Genomic DNA, 17,789 nt, shown 5'->3' on the forward strand with positions numbered 1-17,789 from the left:
TGCAATTTTGCGGCATAAAGGTCACAGTGCCATTTGTGGTAGTCACATTACTTTAGCTATCACATTAACTGGATCGTGAATAGAATTAGCATACATCATCAAACAGAACTGTATCCAGTAATACTTAACCTGGTGAACATACCCTGATCTTAAGTGTAGTCACTGAAAACATATTTTACATTTTAAATTATAGAACAAATCTTAATGGATAAAGAATGATTAGCTATCAAAACACAAGGGAAATTAAGTGCTCAGAAGCATGCATTGATTATTTTAAATTATTGGCTTGGAACACAATGCATCTTTGACTCTCTTTCAGATTTGGTATGCTTTTAGTGAGCTTTAGCACATTTACAAGACTTATGGACTATAATTACAACGGAATTCAGGTAATAGACACATCAGTTATAGGTAACGTGCCTTAACTGGACAATTGCATAAAGACTTGCAACATGCTCACCACTTGAGTGGACTTATCAATAAGCATCAAATAATATGAACACTTAATCCCAGGCCTCTAAGACTGCTAAAGTAATGATCAATTTATGAAATGAGTGTTGTGAGGGAGACAGTTATACAGTGGTCTTATATTTCAAGGTTAAGTAGATTCTTAAAGTCATGTCACACAATATATCTCACGTCACACAATACATCTCATATCACAGTTGGAAAGCTGCCCGTGAACCAGAATTTATTTTCCCTTGTCTGTAATTGTCCAACTTTCTGCATACATCATCTTTCACAAAAGGTTCATATTGTTACGATTGATTTTCAGGAATCAGCAAGAACTTTACTTGAAGTAGGACAAGAGGGGTTGTGAGACAAAGTAATTTATGCTTGAATAGACATACGTACCAGTATGCGTACGGATGTGAGCAAGAAATGCCAAGGAATTGCTGCTCTTGCACACCTTCCCGCAATACTTGCAGACATTCCCTCGGTTTTCCTGCCGCTCATAATTTATCTGCTCAGTGTCTTCCACGATGTACTTATTTACTTCCCTCAGCATTTCCTCGTGCTTCTGCTTAATGTGAACAAAAAGGTCCTGCTCCGATTCGAAAGGTGTGCTGCACTTGACACACTTGAATGTGGCACCACCCTCTGGCAACTCTTCTATGCTCTCCTGTTCCATCCTCTGGTGACCCACACTGGCCAAGTGCTGGTGCAGGTTGCTCACGGTATAGAATGACTTCCCACACAGCAAGCAGTGGAAGTGCTTTTCAGCAGAAGGATGCTTCATAGCAATGTGGACATTCAACCCATTGACACCATCAGCCAGGAACCCACAGTCTTCACAGCGAATGCGTTTCGGGTCCTGCAGCAAGGCCCCTTTTGCCTTCCTCTTCCTTGCAGCCTGTGAAGGATCTGTCTTATAAACTGCTACGGCCCACTCGCTGGGTGAGATCCCATCTGCTCCCTGGCTATCTTCACTATTTTCAGCACACTCAGGTTTTTCAGTGCCAGACTTGTTCTTCAATCTCACAATGGAGGAATCAAACTCAAAATATTTTTGCAGTCCCTTACCCTGGAACTCCAACTTTCTGAGGTCCTCACTAGAACTCTCAGCTGCTTCCACTGAATTACCTTCGGGATCTTGCCTCACATCATTTGCATTTTTCACATCCTTGGTCTTCTCCCTCAAGGATGCATCATCTTTATCTTGAGCTTCCTCACACTCAATAACCTGTTCGTGTTCACCCTCGTTTTGTCCAGGTACCTCTGAACTAGAACTTGTTGCAATATCTTCACAGCTACCCTCAACATGCTGCACACAATTAGGTTGAAGGTGATCTGAATTCTTCGCAGGCTGCTGAAAGCTTGTGACATCTGGATGTCCATCTGTATTCTGTTCCAATGTGTTACCTTCACTGCCTCCTGGAAGGGCTGAGGGTCCCATTTGCACATTTGCATCTTCTGCCAAACCACTGCAATTCAACATGTTTCTCACTGAATTAACCAACTCATTAGGTCTTCTATCCAAATTCATGGTCTCCTTCATTGGTTTATTATCTTTCGGCCTCTCGGCTCCAAGGGGACCTCCTTGAAGATCATCCACCTCTCTTGTCTGAGGAGCCTCAGCATTTAAATCAGCATCATTGCTTGTCACACTGGTGTTCTGCATTGTGACAATGTCCATACACTGATTTGAATCACCTTCTGTAGGTACATCGCCAACCTGATCTTTGGTGCCCTCCAGTTCCCTTGACTTTACAGATACAGAATTCAAATCTACAGAGGAACTCTCGGCACCTGGGCAGACATTTTTTTCATTTACCGTTCTGGGTTCAACTTCAGAAAAATTCTCCGAATTATGCACTGCAGATACTGTCTCAATTAGCTCTCCTTGATTCACTCTTTCATTTTGGAAGGATTTTTCTTGTGTTCCTGTCAACTCAAGCACAGCTGTTGTCTCTTTGCAATCATTAGTTATCTCATTGCTTTCTGGCACTCTCTTAGGTTCAGCATGTAAAGCAGATTCCTGTGTAGCCTCTTGAGGAAGTTCTGAAGCTTTTTCCTCTTCATTGCTTCTCTCTTTAAGTGGGCAATCCACTGTCTGTTCCTTCTGATTCCCACCGTTTGGTGCGCTGGTCAATGTTACCGATGCACGCATCACAGACTGCCCTTTACCCAGATTTAATTTCAGGTAGGATTGACTTTTAAGTTTATGCTTTTCCGTAAAAGCATGCCTCATCATTTCACGTCTAGTGACAGCATAGTAATCACATGCCATGCAATAGTAGTCAAAATCTTTTGTGTGTTTACGTTTAACATGTAACTCCAGGGTAGCCTGGGAATAAGCAACAAAGCCACAATATGTACATGTAGTGGTGGGGGTTCCTTTGAGTCGTTTTGTGCTGGATGAACTGCCATCCTGCCCCATATTATTCGGCTCTACCTCAAGGATTGCCTCTGTTTCTTTTTGTTCATCTACTTGCTCTTCATTTTGTACTGGAAGATCACTCTCTAGATTTACCTGAGAGCAGTTCTCAGTGACTCCAGACTGCCCCTTTACTTCATGTATCGCTGGATCTGGAGCACTGCTACTCTGCTCGATGCAGTCAGCTGGAGGAAATGCAGGAGGATCAGTCCCAGCAATTTGAGGACTGTCTTTATTGTTCGACATAGTGGCTTTCCGACAGATCTCTACAGGTTTGGAGACATCAGCACGATTTTTGTGTTTCTTTGTGTTGCAGTGACGGTCCATGTCTCCTTTGGTGACAGTGTAGTAGTTGCATGCCTTACAAAAGTAGCTGTACTGATGGCTGTGTTTCCGCCTAATGTGAATATTCAGGTTTGTCACACTGGAAGCTAATAAACCGCAATGGGGACATGTTCGAGAGATATTCCCTTTAGGCCGTTCTTTTTTGATGCTTTCTGCTGATGCACGGTCATTGCCTTTTTCAACATTTCCCACGCTGGTTGCATCGCCTTCTGATATTTCCCAGGTCACAACAAATTCCTGTTTGGATTTTGATGGTTCAAGGACCTGAACAAAGCCTTTGTCTATTTCACTATTAACATTCCCCAAAGCCCCAGTGGCTTTTATAGTATTTTGAACATCCTGAACCCCAATGGACACTTCCTCTACACATTCCTCCAATGACGGCCCTAGGTTTCTTTTCTTAGCATTCTCAATGTGTCTGCTCCGTTTAATGTGCTTTTCCATTGCTTCCCTGCTAATTGTGTACAGGCTGCATACTTTACACAGGAATCGATACTCCTGTGCATGTCTGAGTCTGATGTGCTTCAAAAGCACAGTTGCGGATCGAGCTTTGTAAAAGCAGCTCTTGCATTGTAATTGAAGCTTGCTGTGTGTTGAACGTCTCAAAATGTTCCCTGCAACCACTCTTGCTATGGAAGGCTTCTGAGGATCTTTAAACAAAAGGCCACATTTTGGGATGGTAGGATCTCCAGTGCCACCTGAGGTGATCTTACTTGGACTCACTTCCCTTGGCTGCTGGTTTTCAATTTTCTCCAACATCTTATCTTTTTGCTGTGCAAGCACAAGACTTTTGTGCTGCTCTGAGCCTTCATGGTCCACTAGATCCTTTTCTGATGCAAAGTGTACTCTGCACGCAGAACAGTAAAAGGCTATTTTGTGCTCTTGGCTCATGTGCTCTTTCAGAGCCCCTTCACTTAAGGTTACAAATGCACAGAGTCGACAGTCGATCTGGGAGAAGTTCAACTGATGCCTGTTGCTTTGACAATGTTTTTCAAAATCACCCTTAGTGACACAAGCGTAGCCGCATGGCTGACAGTGGAAGTCCATTTCTTTTGTGTGGCGTCTCTTTATGTGAACCTCCAACCCCTTTCTGTTCTGAAACACATGGTCACAGTAGGAGCAAGTGCGGAGGGCTTTGCGATCGGCTGGGCTTAGCTTCGATTCAGGATTCTCAAGGTTGGGAGTTTTGTTATCTGCTTGGATGTTAGATGGGGACACAAGGTTTTGAACCCGAGACATGTTCCCATTACTGTTCTTAACTAGTGGTGGTTCTTTAAGAGCCACCGGTGTGGCTGTTTCAGCTTTTTCATTTCGACTTGGGCAACTTTTTTTGGAAGACTTCTCATTTTCTAAGTTTGCCTCAGTCCCAGTTAATGAGTCTGCATCACCAACTTCACCTTGATTCTCAGGATTGCTGTCAAGTTGATCTGTTGCTCTGGCAATTTTGTGTTTTGATCTTACACGTTGATTCTTCTTTCCAGCAAGTTTCGCTCTACCATGCTGGATGTCAGGAATAACATTCTTCCTGCCAGGAGGACGCCCTCTACCTCGTCTATTATCCACCTTCAAAAGGCTTTCCCTTAGGTTTCGAGAAGCCCTCTGTTTCCCCACCTTATTTCTCATCTGCTGAATGCGTTCAACCTTGCCTATGCAGCGCGTGCTCTGTGGTCTCAAGCCACTGATATGATCTTCATCAGAGCACTTTAATCTTTGTTTGCCAACCCATTCTTGGAGCAAATCAGACGGCTCTTTTACTCTTCTTGAAGTTCTTTGGGGAGATGTTTTTCTGGCATGGCTATCAGCTTCATCGGCCTTACTCAATGGAGCTTCTTCACAGTGATCACTATCTGGACTCTCTACACACTTCGCACTTCTATTATTCTTTTGAGCAGTACTCTTATTCTTTGCTCTCCCCAAATTTTCGGTTTTTTTGCGCAAACTTGGGCCATCATTGCTGATACATTTTGCTCTCTCTACTTTGCCTTTGGCACTATTTTCAACAGGAAGCCTCTTTTTGGAGAGCAAATGTATGTATCCACCTCGTGCAGCAAGATTCTTACGGCGGAGGTGAGTCTTCCCACGGCAGTGGGCTTTCAGCAGGTTTTCATCATAACATCGGAAACCACAGAGATCACAACCCAAACTTTCTTTTTGCACATGCTTGCGTTTGAGATGCGCCTGCAAAGATGCTCCACTTGCTGCCTTGAATTTGCAATGAGGGCAAACATGGGCTTTGGACCTTCTGGAATGATTCTCTTTAATGTGCTTGTCCAAGTCATAACGTGAAGGCATTAGCTGGCCACAGAGCCGACAGTTAAATCCCTCCTTTGTCCCTGTACTTTCCCTTGTGCTTTTTGTTCGCTTTTTATGGAGAACAGAAGAAAGGTGCTTTCTGTGACTCTCCTCTGATGGGCTTGTAACGTTACAGATGGCACAGATGAGATCGTTGTCATTGAAGTGACATTGCTTTGTGTGAATTTTTAGTGCAATTTTATTTTTCCCCAGAAAGTTGCAAGAAGGGCATGTTAGAGCTACTCCAGCTATGATCTTCCTGGCTTGATTCTGGCAGCCTTCAGCAGTTCCCTTTGCTTCATTTTGCTCCTCCCCTGTATGCGTCAGAGGTGGCTTTAAGTCAGATGGCAGAGCTACAGCCTCTGAAACCATAGTGTTTCTGCTACCCTGAGATTCTTCAAAAGTATCAATTTTCAATCTTTTGGCTGGAGGGTAATCAGCATACGTCCGCTTGCCATCCTCCGACCTGATTTTGCTTTTACGAGCATCAGAGTCTGCCTTTATCAGCAAATCGCCACTGCCACCCAGGTCCTTGGTATTCTCTAGTTCAGTGGTTACTCCTTGCTCGTAGTTTCCGTTCGCCTCAGTTTGTGGATCTTCAACATCCATTCGCTCCCTTTGTTCTTTGCTTTTGGCTGGCAGCTGATGAAAGGATGATCCAGAATCTTTGGATCCTTCATTTAAATCCATCAGGTCAGTTCATGGTGTTGGCAAGGAACACCAGTAGAATAGAACTTGCTCCATTCCTTTCAACCTTAAATGTAACAGAAAGAAGACAAAATGTGATTATGATTATAGTCCAAAAGTATTAAAAAAAAAGAATAGAAAAAGAATTATACAACATGCAAACTACGTTAACCAACAAAGAAAATGGAAATTAAGATCAAATGATTGTTTTATAAATGGGGTAAACTCATTTCTGAAGCACAAAAATAACATTTGGCATTATTTTGTTGTTCGTCACACAGAAAACTAGCGTTAAATCACTGCACCATATTTTTAATAGTGGATGTGTGATCAAAAGAAAAATACTAATGCACCATAGTAGAAAATGACAATAAATGGGCTCCACTGTGTATCTTTTTGCTCATGAGTGTCTTCATTTATAGTGCAATAGTGTGTAATTATTGCAAAGTATATAATTGTTAAATTCTGAAGTAAAAAATTATGGGTTGTCAAAAGATTCAAAAAAGGAATCCAACTGAAGAGAGCAGGATACTCCATGGCTACCTATATAATACAATATTTATACAAGTTATCCCAAGTGCATTGCTGTGAAGATACCCTGTATAAAGCACCTATGCAATTAATAGACAGTGTGGCATCAGCCTCTCCTTTAGCAAGAGATGATAAATACTCTATGATGGTTTGTGCAAAAACACCTGACGGAATATGTGAGTTGAGTAAATTAGGTCACTCAGGGCAACATTAAACATTTCAGATAGTCATGGTTTGTATTCAAGAAGCTTCTCATTGGCAAGAGTTAATAGAGCTGTGAAAAGTTAAGTGTGGAAAGTTAGCAGAGGAATTTCACACATTCACACAAGCAGAGACTGGAAATTTCTGGTCACACTTAAAACCAGGGTAGTTTGTAAGGAATGATGCAGGAACCATTTTGTTTCCAAAACGGACAGAGCTATATTATTTTCTTAGAAAAGCAGCCCAATATGATAAATGTAGTGATAGCAAGCCCAGTGGTTAAAATAGCTGGCATTTAGGACCATGTCTTCAAACAGAGTAGGTAAGAACATTGTATGTGGTCCTATAGCTGAATCAAAGGGTCTGTCAGTAATTAATTTCAAATGCAACCAGTGCAGAAGGTGTAGCATTTGTCCCACTTACAGGGATAAGTGTCAGGAGGGAAATCAGTGGGGAGGAACGAGTGCCCCAACACCTCCTCCCTCGCCACCATTTAAGGCCCCAAACAGCCCTTTCAGGTGAAGCAACACTTCATCAGTCCTGACGAAGGGTCTCGGCCTGAAACGTCGACTGTACCTCTTCCTAGAGATGCTGCCTGGCCTGTTGCATTCACCAGCAACTTTGATGTGTGTTACTTCATCTGACAGTCTGTCAGGGTTATCTATTGTATCCGGTATTCCTGGTGCAGCCTCCTCTACATCGATGAGACCATTGATCAGGGGACCATTTCGTCAAGCACCTTTGCTCCATTGCCACAAAAGGCATGATTTTCCAGTGGCTACCCATTTCAATTTGACTTCCCTTTCCCATTCTAACATGCCAAGTTCAAGATCATTTTATTGTCAATAGACTGTACATATATACAACCAAACAAAACAACATTCCTCCAGACCACGGTGCACCCACAAAACATACATCACACAGCAAATAAAACATTACCAATGGTAAGTTAATAAAATATATTTCAAAGTGCATGTAGTGCACAGTACATGTAAACAGCTAACAGGTTAGCTCATGGCCTCCACTAATGCCACAATGAGGTCACTCTCAGGTTAGAGGAGCAACACCTCATATTTCGTCTGGGTAGTTGCCGCCTGATGGCATGCACATTGATCTCTCTAACTTCCAACAATTCCTCCACTATTCTCCTTCCTCTTTTCCATTCCCAATTCTGGCTCCACTCTTACCCCTTCTCTTCTCCTCACCTGCCCACCACCTCCCTCTGATTCCCCTCCTCCTTCCCATTCTTCCATGGTCCATTTTCCTCTCCTATCAGATTCCTGCTTCTTCAGCTTTTTCCTCTTCTACCTATCACCTCCCTGATTCCTATTTCATCTCCCCTCCTCTACCAACCCACCTGATTTTTCACCCATCACATGCCAGCTTGCACCCCTTCCCCTCCCCCCACATTCCCCTTCCTTTCCAGTCCTGATGATGGGTCTTACCCTGAAATATTGACTGACTATTCCTCCCCACAGATGCTGCTTGGTCCAGCATTTAGTATGTATTGCCTTGGAAGTCCAGCATCTGCAGAATCTCTTCAGTTTATGATCCAATTCCAGATTGCAATTACTTGGAACACTCAACAAGTTTTAGATAAATTGGACTAAAGTTTGAAACTTCACTTAATTACTTTTCTGATAGACATAACTGAAAGCCTTGTTCTTGGTGAAATTGCCGTCAGCTACTTCTGCTTACTGGTTACGTAGGACTATAGGAAAAACAGGCAGCCAATTATCAAGGTGGCAATTGAGATGTTGGCCTTCATTACAAGAGGGACTGAATTTAAGAGCAGGGAAGTTATGCTGCAGTTGTATAGGGTACTGGTGAGGCTGAACCTGGAGTACTGCATGCAGTTCTGGTCTCCTTATTTGAGGAAAGGTATACTGGCTTTGGAGTCAGTGCAGAGGAGGTTCACCAGGTTGATTCGAGAGATGAAGGTGTTACCCCATGAGGAGGGACGAAGTTGCCTGGGACTACACTTGCTGGAATTCAGAAGAATGAGAGAGGATCTTATAGAAACATAAATTAAAGGAAGTAATAGATAATAGAATCAAGATTGTTATTTCCATTGGTAACTGACACTAGAACTAAGGGACATAGACTTAAGATTCAAGAGAATAAATTTAGGACAGATGAGGAGAAACTGTTTTTCCCCAGAGAGTAGTGAATCGTGCAATTCTCTTGCCAAAACAGCATAGATTACCTCATTAAATACATATAAGATATAGTCAGATAGATTTTTGCATAAGGGTAATGGGGAAAGACAGGCAGGTGGAACTGAGTCCACAGATCAGCCATGATCTTATTGAATGTCAGAGTAAGGTCAGCAGGCCCGATGGCCAACTCCTACCTCTGTTTCTCCTGTTCAATTCAAATACTTAAATCTGCTTTTACAAAAAGAAATTCAGCTACCCCATCCTCACATCTTTACTGCCATTTCAAAGTCAATTCAGAATGCTTGGAAGATAAAAGGGCCCCACACCAAAATCAACAAGCCAAGTTAAATGGTGCTTATGTGGCATTCTCATTGCATATGTTCACAATGCTCAAAGTCTGTCACTAGTAAAGAGTCTCCTAGAACATTATCTTTTACATATGAAAAACAAATTGTGTTTATTCTTTTGTATAATTTTTTCCTAATATGCATTTTTTTTTGGAACATGGTCAATACATTCAATACTGCTGACACTTTTTTTTAAGCCAGAGAACTGCTGCCACTCATCTGACCCCTGGGGTCTCCATCAGCTGTAGTGGAAGGCTCTGTGGAAAGCGTTGTGGTCCTTTCCACAGAGCCTTTGCGTTGGCTGCACAAAGCTTCATTTCATCTCTCGGCATGTACTCCTGTAATCTGCAATGTGCCAGATGGCAATATTTCCTTATGGACCTCCTAGAACATCAAAACAGGGACTCTTTCCAGAACACATAAAGCAGTGATGATCTCTCTAGTACCTCTTAAAAGAACAGAGGTTCTCATGATTGTCACAGTGAACTGAGCATGGCATTTGTGTATACATGTGTGGTAGGGAAAGATGGTGGGGAAATATTATCATAACATTGCTATGATTAAATCACATCATATCCACATCAAGCTTCACACAACAGAAGTCTTCTTCCAACAGATAAAAGCTAAAAATTAATGGATGCTATGATTGGTATTCATCATTCAAATTGACAAGGTTTTAATAATTTGGAAATAACAGAAGCAGTTTACATTATATTATTTAATGAATGCCTTATTTAATGAATGGATTCATCAAACAAAGCAAGTTGGATGGACAGAGAAAGCAGGCAATCATATGTAAAGGTTATATCTATGTAAATAAAAACATAATTACATGAATAGTTTGTGATGTTGTCCGAATAATACATAATAGAGGAAACCCACAAAGGTACACTAACCCTAATTCAGTAGTTTAAATAAATGCCATCCCCACAATCACCAGGTCCCAATACCAAATTCATTGGCCATTGCAATGCTTGTTTCATTAGCACCTATATTCAAAAGCCGGAAAATTCACAGAATTAATATGTTTCTGACCAGCAAGTGACTAAAGTCTCAAGAGGTATTTGCATCAATTGTGGAATGACTCAAGAGAGGAGGATATTTAGCCCGTCACATCTACACCAACAACAGGATGAGCAAAGGTAGTTTTTGATGTCTGGTGAAGAGCCTATTTTACCACACTGTATGAATATGTAATAGTTCTATGACTTAACAACAGAGTTAATCAATGCCTTCAAACAGGAGGCTAGAGAGGCATCAGATTAAATAATTCAGAGTACTGCGGGGGAAAAGCCAGGAAAACAGCACTAATGGGTTACCTTACTTCAACTTGGGCTCAGCAAACCAGATGTTATTTATTCACCCAAAGGATAAAAGATTGCCCAAGCCCAGTAGTCCTGAACTGATAAGTGTCAACCACATCAGTTGACTGGGAATCACAAGTTGGCCAGACAGGTAAAGAAGGACTTAACCAACCTCAACTTAAATACATCTACGCTATTCCTTTTAATCATTCTCTGATTGAGCACAATCTCACTATGGTTCAGCTACAAGTACAAGGTTCAAAACACAAGAAATGCTAATTAACTGAAAGTGGTCAGCAGAATGGAGGTCATGAGGACACTTATAGTGTGGTTATGATCTCCATTCTGCTACTGGAAATAACTGCAGTGCAACTTGGCAAAGAGGAAAAGCAGGCCAAGGTCCTCACTCCACTTACTCCACTTCGCAGTCAGACACTGATGGAAGGAGTGAATCCAGACAGACAAAGTTACAATAACATCAAAACACCTCACTGCTACCACTTCAAAGTGTTGCTAACTCATGGTTTGATAAGAAATACCATTTTGTAGATCAAGATGGTATAGACTAAGACTCAGTTAGCACTCAGCCAACGTTTGACAAAATGTCCCCTATTCTTCACTTTCAAACAGGAAAAAGGGAAAGAAAAATAGAATCTCCTGGCATGAAAATACTTTAGAAAACAAGCAGGGAATATGATGTAGCTCTGCTTTTCCTCAAAAAGAACGGAAGATAATTGACACACAGTCCATACAGTGCAGTGTCCATACAGTCTATTATACCACACAGAAAGAAGCCATTCGGTTCCTTGCAATGGCAAAAATAAAGAGAAAGGTTTCCATCTTGAGTGTACCTTTCTCAACCACAGGATATCCTGAAGGTTTTTTTTAAAAACAAAATAGTACTTTTAAAACTACATTAATTACTGTACTAATGCAGAAAGTGTGACAGCCAATTTATGCATAGTAAGTTCCTGCAGTGATAATGATCAGATAACTTTATTCTTTAAAAATAATGGGATTAAAGGACAGATTTTGGAGACAGAGCTCCCCTGCTCTTTTTTCAAAATAAGATAATACATTCTTTCACATTTATCCAAGGAGTGCAGTCTGGATCTCATTCCACTGTTCAGTCTGAAAACTGACATTTCTGCCTCACTCAGTATTACACCAACACACTAGCCAAAATGTACATGCTCAAACCTCTGGATTGGGACTTGATTCTCACCCTTCAACCCAGGGCCAGCTTCAAGCAGTCCTTTTACTATTGTCTCTTTCATGATGTCCTTCAAATACATTTCCTTCAACAGCTTATCCAACTTAACATTCCTAATAAATTAAATCTGCTCCCACTAGCTTTTGAAAGTAGAGGGTTCCAGGTCTGTAATACAACATCTCCCCATATCACAAGACCTGACAGAAATTTATAAAATTATGAAAGGCATAGATTGAGTAAATAGAATAGTTTTCCAAGGGTAGAAATTTCAAATACTGTACATTTAAGGTTAAAGGGTCAAGTTTAAAGAAGTGTAGGCAAGGTTTTATTTGACTGGGTGCCTGTTACAGCCTTCCAGGGAGAATGGTAGTAGAAGATATGGTAATGGCAGTTGAGGTTTTTTGAATGAGCAGGGAATAGAGTGATATAGATCATGTGCAAACAGAAGGGGCTAGTTTAATTTGGCATCGAGTTCAGCACAGACATCACAGAGCAAGTGCAGGTCCCTGTGCTGTATTGTTTTAAGTTCCATACGTTCTACCTTACCTCAGGTTCTTTTGCCAATCTTCTTGAACCTGTCACTGTCAGCCCTGCACTGAAATCTCAGGCTATCTTCTGGTGCTCGCTTTTCTGGACTGCCTTAACCCACAACCTGCTGAATTAGTGTTGAGAATGTAACCAAACAAACTACAGCTAACACCATAACCAAAAACACAGAATCAGGTTTAACATCACTGGTGTATGTTGTGAAATCTGTTGTTTTTCAGCATTGCAGTTCATTGCAATACGTAATAAAATTACAGTAATTATATATATATTTAAAAAAAGAAAATTAAATTAAATAAGTGGTGCAAAAACAGAAGGGGAAGAAACACACTGAGGAAGTGCCCATGGTTTCAATGTCCATTTCGAAATATGGTGGAGGGTGTGAAGCTGTTCCTGAAACATTGTGCGCATCTCTTCAAGGAGGAAGTGCAGCAGCCTGATGGTAGCAATGAGGGCATGCCCTTAATGATGGATGCTGCCTTTTTGAGGCATTGCTTTTTGGAGGTGTCCTGGATCCGGACAGGCTGGTGCTTATGATAGAGGTGGCAGAGTTTACAAACTTCTGCAGCTTTTCCCAACTACACCAGTGATGCAACCAGTTATAATGCTCTGCATGGTACATCTGTAGAAATTTACGAGTGTCTTTGGTGATATACCAATTCTCCTCAAATTCCTAACGAACTATAGCCACTGTTGTGCCTTCTTTGTAATTGCATCCATGCATCGCATCAATCCTGAGGGCCCAGGATAGATTGTCAGTGACGTTAACACCAGAGAACTTGAAACTGCTCACCCTTTCCACTCCTGGTCCCTTGATCAGGACTGGTGTATTTTCCCTTGCATTCCCCTTCCTGAAGTCCATAATCAATTCCTTGTTCTTACTGACATTGAGCGCAAGTTGTCTGTTGTGATACCACTCAACCAGCCGATCTATTTCACACCTGTATGCCTCTTTATCACCAGATGAAATTCTGCCAACAATAGTTCTGTCATCGGCGAACTTACAAATGGTGTTATATCTGTGCCTAGCCACACAATGGGCTAAGAACACATCCATGAGGTGCTCCAGTGTTGACTGTCAGCAAAAGGACAAACATGGATTATCCTGGTGAACATGTTTCAGCTAACGTTGTAGAACAGAAGGTTTTCCTGAAGAGACTTGATGCTATTAGCTTATTTTATAACCAAGAACTCAACAGATGTTCCTTACTGAACCCAGCAAAGTTTCAGGGAATTGCTCCAACTGATCTGCCAAGCAATGCCATTAGTCAAAATTATACATGTCTGCTCAGTCCTTCCTTGGAAATGAACTAAGTATTACTTATAAAATACATAATACATTGATCTAATATGCAGCAAATACGCAGTAATGAATTAACTAAGTGTTTAACTCATAGGAGAGATGTGTGCTCTGAACCACAGTTGGTGAGACAGAGATTAAGTTATGTGTCCTTTGGCATATTAGTATTTATATTGCAAATTGCTGAGTTAGTGGAAAAAATAATTGATGGTTCCTTAAAACTGAATGTCTTAGAGTAAAACGTGCTGAGTACAGAATAATGAAGAGGAAGGGAAGCAACGGAAAGCTATAAATTTGTTGTTAGGCAAGGTTATTACAGATAAAAGGCAAGGCAAATGGGATTAAGACTGACCATTAGATCAAGTGGCAGTACAGGATCAGAGAGCTGAATGGCCCTCTCCTATCCCATCTACCTAATGTAACCCTTCATTTAATGTTACCTTGTTGATTTAACTAGCCCTGAAGGAAGCCACAAAGTGTGCAAACTGCAGATGGAGCTTTGTTATGGAACCTAAGAGCACCTCTAGGGAATTAGCATGAAATACACATAATGGCTGCCTGCCAGGCTGGTGCACTGAGGTACAGGCATTCATAGGTTACTTCGTACATTGAAAGATGGGGTACTGGACCAAAATCCTGCAGGGGCTTTGTATTCAGATCCTCTGCAAATGAGCTCCTGCAAAGATGTTCTCCTAGGCTTCCTGAAGGCATCCAATAGCAGCTGAGTGCCACGTATCCTGACAGCGGCTTTTTACTCCACAGAACATGGAACAGCACTGCACCATTACAAACCCTTCACCCCACGTTTGTGACAAATGCAATGTAAAATTAAGCTAATCCACCCACCTGCACATGACCTATATCCTTCCATTCCCTGCATATTCACGTACTTTTCTAAAAACCTTCAAGATATGCCTTCTTGTATCCACCATTGAGAATAGGAAAACGATTCTGGCTATCTGCCCTATTTATGCCTCTCAATTATATAATATTCCATCAGCTCTCTGCTCAGCCTCTAGCACTCCAGAGAGAACAACCTGTTTGCCCAACCTCTCCTTAAAACTCAAATCGTCTAATCCAGGTGGCATCCTGGTAAACTTCCTCTACACCCTTTCCAAAGCCTCCACATTCATCCTGCAACGGGGAAACCAAATCTTCATGCAAGACCCCAGCTGCAGTCCAACCAGAGTTTTATACAGCTATGACACGGCTTCCTAACTCTAATACTCTACGCCCTTTACAATGAAAGCAATCATGCCATATGCTTTCTTTGCCAGTACATAGCAGTGTTAGCAGTTATCCTGAACCACTGGCACCAAATCTAAGGATAATCTTCTGCATAACAAGTGCAGAGTCATCAGTGCACAACACCAAATAATGCACAAAACTCTGGCCTCCATCTTATAAAAAGAATAGTAAACAATGGAGTAGGTACAAAAAGATTCCCAGGAACAATCCAATCACCAGCAAGCTGCAGAGAGTAGAGAACACAGCTCATCGCATCACAGAAACCAGCCTCTCTTCCATGGACTCCATCTGCACTTCTTGCTGCCCCAGTAAAGCAGCCAGCATAATCAAAGACCCCACCCACCCCAGACCTTTGCTCTTCTCCCCCCACCCCCGATGGGCAAAAGTTATAAGACTGAAAGCATAGACTACCACATTCAAGCACAGCTTGTTGTTCTTTTCCACACCTCGCGATGCATTGGGCAGCAACTTTAGCTCGCTGACACTCCACCCAACACAGGTGGAAAGCGTGCAAGGAGCCAACCAGGTTTGAACCCAGAACCACTCACCTCGAAGTCCGGTGCGGATACCACTACATCACCGGCTGGCTTTCAAGGACAGCTTATCCTGCTGCTATTATACTACTAAATGATTTCCCTGTACAATAAAATCAGAATCCGGTATAGTATCAATGGCATATGCCGTGAAATTTGTTAACTTTTACAGCAGCAGTACAATGAGTCCAGAGAACCAAAAAAACTGAGTTAAGTTTATAAATGTCTATTAAATCATTAAAATAAGTAATGCAAAAAACAGAAATAAAAAAGTAGTGAGGTAGTGTTCATGGGTTCAATGTCCATTCAGAAATCAAAAGGCAGAGGGGAAGGAGCTGTTCCTGAATCGCTGAGCGTGTGGCTTCAGACTTCTGCACCAACACCTTCTTCCTGATGGTAACAGTGTAAAGAGGGCATGTCCTTGGTGGTAGGCATCCTAAGGCATCACTCCTTGAGGATGTCTTGAGTACTACGGGGGCTAGTACCCATGATGGAGCAGATAGACTCTTGTTATCACAATCTATTGCGTTATGTCCTTGAACCTTATCGTTGACCTGTACTGCACTTTCTCTGCTACTGCAACACTTTATTCTGTATTGTTATTGATCTCCTTTGCACTGCCACAGTACACTATTGTAATGAAATGATCTGTATGGATGGGATGCAAAACAAGATTTTTCACTGTACCTCACTCAGTACATGTAACAATAATAAACCAATTTACCAATAACAAACCAATTTAGTTTACCAAACCACAAATGTATAACTGTCAGGCTCCTCCCTCTGTAAAAGAGGAAGTTACAGGATGCCTAACAGAAATACTTAAACTGTTGTAAGTGTGATTGCATAGGTATGTCTTCATTGTTGAAGAGACCACACAAGTTTCTCATTCACCCAGTCGGAAACTCAGGAGAATGTTCTTTACTCAAGTGATGAAATGTGGAACTTATTCCCAATTGATGAATAGAAGAGATGCATGCAAGGGTAATCTGAATCAGAGCAGAAGTAAAAAGGTATGGTAATGGTGAAACAGCAGGTGAACATTAGCAGAGGGCAACTAAAGTGACTGCCCTGTTTCTGAGCTGTAAATGCCATGTGAAAAATGATAAACAAGAGAAAATCTGCAGGCGCTGGAAATCCGAGCAACACACACAAAATGCTGGAGGAACTCAGCAGGCCAGGCAGCATCTATGAAAAAAGTACAGTCGACATAACGGGCTGAAACCTGACATATAGGCACAGAGGACAACCAAAAAAATAGTTAATTAAATCATAAATTTAGCGGAGTAACAAGTTACTTCACAACTCTACAATCTTCCCACCCTACACATCCTCAATTTCTACACTCTTACAATTCTGACCATTTATGCATTTCAAATTCAATCACACCACCATAGCAGGCATACCCTCAGTATCAAGATGTCATACTCCGATATCCTCTCCCTGAACAACTCTACATCTCTATCACTCTTGCCTTTGATAGTGAATCATTGTTACCCAAGGTATTGGTCGGATGGACTTGTTAAGTGGTTGCACGTCAGATGTACAGTGTCTTGGGAAGTTTTATTTCTTTAAAGGCACCATTTAAATTCCAGTTCCTCAAGTATGTGTGGTATGACTTTATTGGTGCAAAGGACAAGCTAAATTCATGTAGGTCTAAAGACAGAATGGTAAAGGAACTCAGTGGGTCAAGCAACTTCTGTGGAGGAAGAAGGATAATCGACTCACTGAGTACAAACAGCTTATTCTCTGCTCCAGATACTAGCATCTGCAGTCTTGTGTCTCTTTGCAGGTACCCACCTGCTTCAAACAGGCTTTAATCATACTGGTGCCCAAGAAAAATGTGGTAACCTGCCTTAATGCCTATCATCCAGTAGCACTTTCATCCCAACAGGTTAGTGATGAAACACATCAACTCCTGCCTGAGAAGCAACTTGGATCTACTCCAATGTGCCTACCGTAACAACAGGTCAATAGCAGATGCCATTTCATTGGTTCTTCATTCAACCCTGGAAACCTGCATATATCAGGATGCTCTTCATTGACTACAGTTCTGCATTTAACACTATCAACCTCTTAAAATTGATCAATAAGCTCCAAGACCCAAGTGGCAATACCTTCTTGTGCAACTGGATCCTCTATTTCCTTAATTGCAGACCCCAATCAGTTCGGATTGGCAACATCTCCACCACAATTGCCATCAGC

General features: G+C 41.6%; 1 protein-coding gene across 3 annotated transcripts in view; it reads right to left on the reverse strand.

Moving 5' to 3' along the window:
• znf407 (zinc finger protein 407) overlaps positions 1-17,789 on the reverse strand; it is a 509,138-nt gene that overhangs the window by 441,905 nt on the left and 49,444 nt on the right. For all 3 annotated transcript variants that reach the window (XM_063056048.1, XM_063056031.1, XM_063056041.1), the window contains exon 2: positions 856-6,269. In XM_063056048.1, coding sequence (XP_062912118.1) covers positions 856-6,205 — 5,350 coding nt within the window. In that variant the 5' untranslated portion in view covers positions 6,206-6,269. The remainder of the gene's footprint in view (positions 1-855; positions 6,270-17,789) is intronic.

Source organism: Mobula hypostoma, chromosome 1, assembly GCF_963921235.1.
Source record: "Mobula hypostoma chromosome 1, sMobHyp1.1, whole genome shotgun sequence".
NCBI lineage: Eukaryota > Metazoa > Chordata > Chondrichthyes > Myliobatiformes > Myliobatidae > Mobula > Mobula hypostoma.